We start from the raw sequence: 9,050 nt of genomic DNA on the forward strand, positions 1-9,050 counted from the left end.
TGTGAGAATCTTGATACAATCCACCTTCTGGCTTTTAAACTGATTGTTCTCCCTGCCCTCTGCCTCTTCCTATCCTACAATTCTCATTCCTTTCAACTCAATTAGTATCAGTAAACAGAGAGGCTCACCAGTACAATGGCACCTAGTCCTTTAATGCATGTAATCTTAAAGCATTCTTAAGAATACAACAAAAAGCACAGAGGTGCAGTTAATAAATAATGCCATTAAACTTCACCCAATGTTTACTATACTTCAAGCCAGATCTGCACTGGTTTTCACTTGCTTTTCTTTTTAAAGACACTTGCTCCCTCCCCTGCCCCCCTCCCCATCATCTGAAAGGCTTCTCCAGAGGGCGGGGGACCCTCCTGAGCCAGCATAGGATGGGCACAGAGGGCTGCAGAGGAACAAGAGGAAAAGTCTCTTTAAATCAAGCAAAGGCAACCTGTGTGAGTGCTTTTGTGACAACCTAAAACCACAGTGGGGACACATAGTTTTAACAACCTGAGTTCCTAACACAGAATTGATATGTCACCCCTTTGTGAATTCTCGCAGCCATAATTAACACCAATCCCACTCAACCAGAGTTTGGAGCTATCTAATAAGGACACAAAAGGATGCCAAACTTGACAACAAAAGAATTTCATTGAAATGTTTTTGACATTTCTATATCGTTCTAATACACATATGACTTTTCATTTGCTATAGAGTCAGATATGCCTCCATTTTACAAAATGGCTTCTACTGACAGATGGTATAGGTCAGTGTTCCCCAACCTTGGGCCTCCAGCTGTTTCTGGACTACAATTCCCATCATCCTTGACCACTGGTCTTGCTAGCGAGGGTTGATGGGAGTTGTAGTCCAAAAACAGCTGGAGGCCCAAGGTTGGGGAACACTGGTATAGGTCATATGATTATGATACACAAAATCAATGGGATCAGGAACACCTCAGAATAGGATGCCCTGGGATGGCACAGCTGAAAGGCATCACATTGGCCAGGGAACCAAGGAAGAACATAAAGGAAAGAGACAGCTCAACCAGCCCCATCCACTAGCCAGAGATAAAAACAGATGCAGGGAGCTTGTTTTCCACACCCAGAAATAACTCAATTCATTCAACTGCCAGTTGCACAGAGGCTGCAGAAACATGGGGAATGGGCACATGGGTCCCATCTATCAGCCAAAAGGAACAAGAACCTGTTGCTATTCAAATGAGAACTCAAGCAAGGGGGAAATCGTCCTGGGCTCATATGGCTACATGCCTGCTTACAGCATACTATGTAATTCTAAGTTGTGAAGAAGAGAGTTCCCTCTATCCTTTCCCATGACTCCCCTTCCCTTATGTGCCTTGTCCTTTTAATTTGTTAGCCTGATGGCCAGGCCTGATTATTTTGCTTTATTATTGATGTAAACCACTTTGGGACACAATTGTCAGAAAAGCTGGAGAAAGATAAAGCAGATAAACAATGAGATTTCTGCTTAAATTGTAGAATTCTGTACTGCACTGACAACTATTATGGTACAACACAAGCCAAAAGAGCTGGGAAGTGTTGAGTCTGCTTTTTGTCCTAAATCTGTAGGGACTGCAAGACATGGAGCAGATGAAGATACTTAACCTCCCTACACTTCTCCAATATTTTCAACAGTTTTCTGCAAAACTACTGTTCTACCTCCTGTTTAGGAAGACACTTTGAGACAACTAAGTTCACTACAGGGAGCCTGCTTTAATGATCTGCCTTAAGAACATGTTTCACTCCAGTGGTGCTAAAAACTCTAGAAGTGTGTTGTAAGATTTGACACAACAGTGAGTCTTGCCATTACTAAGTGTTAAAAGCATTTTGAGTTTCCCAAAGAGCATCTAGGGAGGGAAACCAAACATGTTAATTGAACAAGAAAACACCTACTTCTTTGCCCTTTAAAATTCTGACTCGCTATTCTCAAATAGGATTTAGATAACCTGAACAACCTGGGCCATAACTAACTAACTAACTGTCAGCTCCCCTTCCACAGGCAGTTTTGGCAACAACAAAAGCAGAACTTTTACCAAAAGCTGACAATCACTACAGAGTTCTCTTGTTTCTGACTGCACAGAAAATTCCTCAGTGTGTTTGTAAAAGAATACTGAGCTTCTGTACTGAATCAAAGCAATTCTCTCTTAGGAGAGGGTATTTAAAATAACCACACATTTGATATTCTATGACAAGGCAGAATCCTTCCAGAAAGCTTTTGCAGCCTTGAATAATTTCATTTCAGTTTGTCCATGTGTCTCCATTGATTAACATAAGTAAACATAGTCAACTATAACAAAAAATGAAATACTGAAGAAGGGAATTGTAATTCTTAAAGCAAACATTATACATTTGATAGATCTTGATTAATATGAGGTTTTCTGTTTTCGTATTTTATTACTTTTAGAGGCCAGTTGTTGTTTTTTTAAAAAAATACAACCTTCAAATTTCTAGGATGAATGTGTTAATTACATGTTATACAATTAACAAGCCCCTTTCCCAACTTTAAATAATTCTTGTCCAGCTGAAGTTCCCAGAAAAGAAACACAAAGGGAAATAAAAAACTTTGTGTTGAGGTTCATGCATGACTCTTTGATAATCACCAAAAGATTTTAAAAACTACTAAATAAATAAAGACAAGCAAGGTGAACTATTTAAAAAAAAGGCTTCAGAATGAAGTTCATGCCTTCCTTTGCAACTACATGTCTTTCCTCAAATCAGGATGGAGTATCAGTTGCCATCCAAATGCTGCTGAACTACAACTCCAAGCTCCTCTGATCACTGGCTATGTTGGCTGGGACTGATCACTGGAGTTCAACAACCTTTGAATAGGCACAGGTTTCTCATTCCTGCTTTAGAGGGACATCTCTGGCATCCATAACATTGGAGTCCCCAGGAAACACAGAAAATAACAGTTTGCCTATTTGCATAATGACAAAACTCCCAGTTTGCTCAGATAGTTTTACAAATGGCATGGGATGATAATGCATCTTCAACAAGATCTCTCATACAGTTCACATGCTGAGCTTGAAAGTATTTTTTCTGAAGAAAAATACTCCCTAATAATCCATAGAATCTTACCTTTTGCTTTTGAAGGCTGTTCTTCCTCCTCAGTGGGCTCCGAAGGATCATAATAATCACTACTGTAAGTGAATCCCACTGCATTATAGGTACCGTCTTCTGCCAAAGCTTCACTCAGTCTCTTATATTCTTCCTCTTGAATAAAAATGCAAAATTCAATTAAAAAATGAACACAAAACTCCCACAAGACTTTTATTTTTTCAAAGTATGTTAATGGTTTGAAACCTAACATTCAACCACAACCATTTACAGCAAATGCACCACACAGGTCATCTGTGGTCACTGAGACTTGTGTCAGCCCCAGGGGGCAGAAGGCATATGCTTTTTTTGGTTTTGTCTGGATGATCGGTTTTCTCCTGCTGAGATAAGTGTCTTAAGAGTTAAATCATTCTACTTAAAACAAAGACAAAGACATGAACTTTTTAATTGATACAATACTGTTAAAGAAGAACAGTTAAAAGTGTCTCAATTCTCAGCCTGCCCTCAAAACTTGGGCAAATTCTGTGTGGCTCTACATATAAACTATCCTGAGGTCCTCTCAGATACGCAAAGACGCTTGCTTTTCGAATCCACTGGGTACTGTCAAAATAATATCAGAAAGAGTGAGTATATAATGAGTGGGAACGAATTTTTTAAAAAGTTATTTTCAATTAAATGTGTTCTAACTCAGGAAGTTGTCCTTGAGCAATACCTTGCCTTGCCTCCTCCTCAAGCAAGTCCGTACGCAAGGCTAAATACCTCTCTTCATCACAGAGGGCTTCTATTCTAGCCTCCTCTTCAGACAACTGGTAATCTCTGTTCCATGTGGAATATTCAGCATCATATTCAGAAAGGTCATGCAGGTGACCACGCCCATCATACCTGCAACATGAAAGATATGGTCAATGGAAGAACTTTGGGCTTTAGTTTCTGCCACAATACAAATACTTACCACACACATTTGAAAAAGAAGAAGATTTAATATGAATTAAATCAGTATTTTAATCTGACTAATCACTTCTCACCCACTACAATTTTTTTTTAATATAGGTTTCAAATCCCCCTTTAAGACTATTACAAAATATCTCACTAGTTAAAAAAGAACCAATTCCTCCATTGTTCTTACCGTTTATGGTTCAACCATTCAACACCCTTGATAAAATACATATTTTTTGTGGAAAGGCAATATGTTACATTTACACAAACCCAAATACATAAATACCTATCCGTAAGAACCAAACGGTCGCAATTTCCTCGCTTCTTTCTGCTAGTCTCGAACTCTCAGGAGAAATCTTCACCAAAGAAACTTGCGTCCATTGGAGGTAAAATCATGGCTAGGCTCGGCCCCTAGCCATTTGGCTGAGGAAAGAAGTGCTGATTATGTGATAGAGAGACACACATATATAGGAACAGTAACATATGTGCAATTTAAGGAGGTTCTCTACAGAAGGTACTAAAAATACCATAATGCTCAAGAGATACAGAAGTCTCCTTAAATACAGCTAAATGGTTTATTTTGGGCTTGTAAACAGCTTTTCATTTAGTCACCTTTGGCAAGTAAGAATCACCCTCAGGCAATCAAATATATTTTTGTAAACTGAAATGTGTGCTATAAATGTATGATTGGCAAGTAACTTAGTAAGCATTTTTATTGTCTAATAATTTCTGTGGAATTATTTGTGCAACATTGGTTTAGCTTAGTTTATTGAAGAAGGTTAGTAATAATCCAATGGTTTCCATGTGATTTGGAAAAAGTGAGTTGACACAGCAATGAATTCCACCAGTCCGAGATGGACACTGCATAAAAGTCTGAACCAGCTTAAAATAAAAAATATCACAACAAGCAACAGATTACCAAAAGCATTTTCCCACAGGAATTTTGGCCTTGAATATCTCAATACCAATTTTATTTCATCTTCTGATGAAGATGAACAATTTTGGACTGCTCAAGGTAAAAATGAGGATTCCTAGAAAAATATAAAAATTTTCCTGCCCATCTGAAAGCTATTTTGTATTACAATTGTGTGTATGTTTGTCAAACCTCCTTAATTTACAAATGTAGATTGTTTACTTTATAGGCCATGAGCATATGCTACAATTTGCTCCCACCGTTCTTCACAGCTGATTCATTCCAGACTACAAGCTGCCCAATAAGTGTGTGTGTCCGCATCCCTAACCCTACTGAAAATTCCACCAGCACATAAGACACTTGAATTTACACTGCTATTCAATTTGCTTAGCATAGAACCGAATTCCAACCAATAATCAATTTATCACTTCATCACCAATCCTTCAAATTAAAAACACTTGTTTGGTTGTGTACCTGGAAAAAGAAACTTTATTATCTAGTATCTATAGAGGTTTTCTGTATACAATTCATTTTCAGTCTTTACTGGCATACAATGGTCCTTTACAGAAATTCCCACGGAAAGTAATTTGTCATGTGCTTTGCCTAGGTTCAAGAGTGCTATCACTTTGGGATTATTTATCATAACTTAAAAATTAGTTTTCAATTTGGGGCTTTGTGTGAAATTGAAACGGAAGGAGCAAACATTTACAATATGCCATGTGCCCCTTTTCAAACCAAAGTCATCCAGACTTTCCTGTGCTGAGTGTTATGGGGAATTCATCACTACTTAAAAATCTGGTTCAGTCTCCTTGTGTATTAGTATTCGTGAAAAAGTCCCTAAATAACCATCCACTAAAAGCACAGGCGGAAAATCCTCCAACACTGAGACTATCCAACCAGACACAAAGCTCCATTTAGAAGGTTTTGTTCAAAATTGAAAGAACTACCAAGCGTAAGGAAGACATACAAAGACTGCAGAAGCCATTACTTAAACATTGCAATCAGAAAGGTTTCCACAAGTCAAAAATCACTATCAGATTCTAATCCTACCAGTGCACCTCCAATCAGCAACATAATGAACCAAATTAGATAAACAGCAACATATGTAGCAGCTGCTTAAACATTTGCTGGCACATGCCAGAAGCAATACTAGATGTAAATGTTAAGAAGAAGTGATTGCAGGTTTGGGGTCCCTGTTGAGCTATGATGCTCATTCACTACAAAGCTATCACTATTCACCAACTTAACCTGCCTCACATGAGGTGTTGCAAAGATGTCACCTAGACAGCAGTGAAGGAAGAGTGAAACAGAAATAAGCTAAACAACAGAAGAGGCAGAATCTCAACAGTGATCTAGGGAAGAGGTCTTTTATTTTAGGGCTGACACATCACCAACAGCTGAGTCCATCAGTCTACAGGTCTTGCTGGAAGTTAGGATGGAAAGGCATTTTCCATACAAAACATTCCAGGTACCATCACAAAACGTTCCAGCCAACAACACAATACCAAAAGGGATACATTCCAAAATTAGGCTACTTGAAAACCCAAGGGAAAAGGAGACAAGTTATTTTGTTTATTTTCCAGTACACAAACAAAAAAGCTCGTCTTCGTTCAGTTCATAGGAGAAGCCATTATGAAGTTTGGTTTGAAAAGGAGATTATTCCCACCCCAGCATATATAAATATATATAACCATACACAACCCTCCTACAAGGGGGAGGGGGGCATTATATGTTAACCCTCTGCCAGGAAGGAAGTGAACATTGGGGGAGGCCAGAGGCTTCTAGAATTACCAAGTGTTATCAAAAGGCAAGCCTGAATCCTATGTCGCAAGGAAGCACTTCTACCTAAGACTGCCCACTCCCCCCCCCAACTGAGTCCTGTGTCATCGTCCCCATCACTTCTATGGATCATGTATGATCACTGCCACCACCAAATCCAGAGGGGTAGCCACGTTGGTCTGCCACATCAACCACAGTAAGGAGCCCAGTGGCACCTTAAAGGTGAACAATTTTATTGTAGGTAGACATCCATGGGCTTGAGCCCAAATATATAAAATGCTAGCCTCAGCTAGCAATGTGCTGTTGTTTTAACTTTAACCTAGTTGTTATTAATGGTTTTGTTCTTTTTAAATGCTGCTTTGGTCAAAAAAGATAAAGATCCAAAATTAAATACATGCACACACACACACAAATTCAGATATATATGGAAATTTGTCATTATCTGCCAAATGAGGACAAAGTGGGCTCCAGCCCATGGATGTTTATGCCTTGATAAATCTGTTCAACTTTAAAGTTAATTCCCTACTCCTTTTGGCATCACAACCAAATGACAGAAAGGAAGATTTTGCACCCACCCAAAAGTAAAATAAGGGCAACAGGCTAGGAACTAAAGAACACTACTCTCTTTTAACTGCTCCCTTAGTATAACCCTACACGTTTACTCAGAAGCAAGCACCACTGTACTTGATAGGTGCATAGTCCCAGATAATTCAGTGTGCAAAGGATCAGAGCCTTAATAAAGACACTGAGCCAGAGGTGGGGAAGGTGTAGCCTTCCCAAGATATTGCTGGGCTCAAACTGCATGGTCAGCAGTCAAGAACGATGGGATTTATAGTCCCAAAAACATTTTTTTGGTGGGGGCAACATGCAGATTCCCCACTCCTGCCTTACTGTTAACTTTTGGGGGTGTTTTATCTCCTCCTTCCCTCGGTCGCTTTCTTAAACAGACCAACACAACTGCCTGCAAAATTGGGTGGTGAGAGTAAAACAATACTCTTCTTGTTCAATAAATAAAACGAAGCAAAATACAGGTGCCACATAATACCCATTCGTTTAGTGTGGCAGCACATGCCTATTGAGAATCAAGCAGACACCTCCTTTTCACTGTACATTTTTCAGCGCCTGATGGAAACATTCCTGTTTAGACAAGTCTGCCCAGGTGCTTAGAAAGCAGAGGTGAATCTTAATACATGTAGTATTTTAACTTCTGGCACAGCTGTGATTCCCGCCCCCCCTTTCTTTTTCCTGTTTTATCTTTCTGTACACTGTTTTGAGGTACTTTTTAAAAATTCAAGCGGTGCATTAAATGAAAATAGTCCTTCATAGTGTATGTATATATGTATATATGTGTGTGTGTGTCGCCTTTTCCCTCTCTCTCCCCTAACCCCGCCCCCGGTCTCCCTTTATTGATCCTGCTTGGCAGAGGGTCGTTGAAAGCGTGACACGCAAGATACACGCATACACACACGCGCATACACACACACCAAAAACCACGACAGAAAAGGAAGAAGCGATAGGCGGGCGGGGGGTTGGCTTGCACCGACCTATCGATCATGATGGAGGGCTCTCCCATCCAAGGGATGAGGTGGCGGCCTTGCTCCTGCTGAAGGGCCTTCTCGTCGTCGCGGAACAGCTTGCACGCGTAGCCGAAGACGAGGAGCTCCACGCGGCCTCCTCCTCCTCCTCCTCCGTCGCTGCTGCTGCTGCTGCCACCGCCGCCACTCGGACCCGCAGCCGCGGCCGCAGCAGGGCGCGACGCCGCCCCGCCGACCGACAGGATGGTCCGCGGCGCCGGCCCGGCCTCCGCCACGCTGCCCCGTCCCACGTACATCGCCGAGGCCTAGTCTTGCTCCCGCCCGAACCAAGGGGGAGGGCGGGGGAGAAGTTAGCTCGCCCGCCCGGTTTCCCCTTATCTCCCCGGACTCACGACGACGACGACTCCATCCCCCCTGACAGGCTCCTCTCAAGGCCCTGCAGCGTCGCCATTGCCCGAGACAAAATGGCGGCTGGGACGCTTCCGGCGGCTGAGGCGAACGCCGAGAGGGCAAAAAAAGAGAGAGAAGGAAGTCAGGCTTCGGCAGATTCGTCAGTTGGACGATGCTTTCGAAGCCACAGCAAGAGGGGGTGGTTGCTTGAGGGGATGCTTGTCGTGCGGAGGGGGTGAGGGAGAAAAGCGTGAATCCGTACAGTACATTGTTAAAAGGAGCAGAGAGGGAGAGTGGTGGCGAAAGTGCCGTCTTGAAAACGGGGTTTAAGAAAAGGGGTAAGAGAGTAGAAAAGGTAAAGAGAGCTCCGGCGCGAGCCCGATGTTGTTGGACTACAGTTCCCAGCATGCCTGGCTGTTGGACATTGCTGGC

The 9,050-nt window shown here is 41.6% G+C and overlaps 1 protein-coding gene across 5 annotated transcripts in view; it reads right to left on the reverse strand.

Moving 5' to 3' along the window:
• The window catches only part of SFSWAP (splicing factor SWAP), a 96,339-nt gene extending 87,638 nt beyond the window's left edge, over window positions 1-8,701 (reverse strand). For 2 of the 5 annotated variants that reach the window (XM_082204121.1, XM_082204120.1), the window contains exons 1-3: window positions 8,238-8,701; window positions 3,778-3,947; window positions 3,087-3,221 (exon numbers count right to left, since the gene is read on the reverse strand). In XM_082204121.1, coding sequence (XP_082060247.1) covers window positions 3,087-3,221; window positions 3,778-3,947; window positions 8,238-8,524 — 592 coding nt within the window. In that variant the 5' untranslated portion in view covers window positions 8,525-8,701. Of the gene's footprint in view, window positions 1-3,086; window positions 7,984-8,237 lie in introns of those variants that run through there. The other 3 variants (XM_082204124.1, XM_082204122.1, XM_082204123.1) reach the window with 3 other exon arrangements.
• Between the last annotated feature and the right edge of the window lie 349 nt (window positions 8,702-9,050).

The sequence above is a fragment of the Podarcis vaucheri genome, assembly GCF_965113315.1.
Source record: "Podarcis vaucheri genome assembly, chromosome: 16".
NCBI classification, from domain to species: Eukaryota; Metazoa; Chordata; class Lepidosauria; order Squamata; family Lacertidae; genus Podarcis; species Podarcis vaucheri.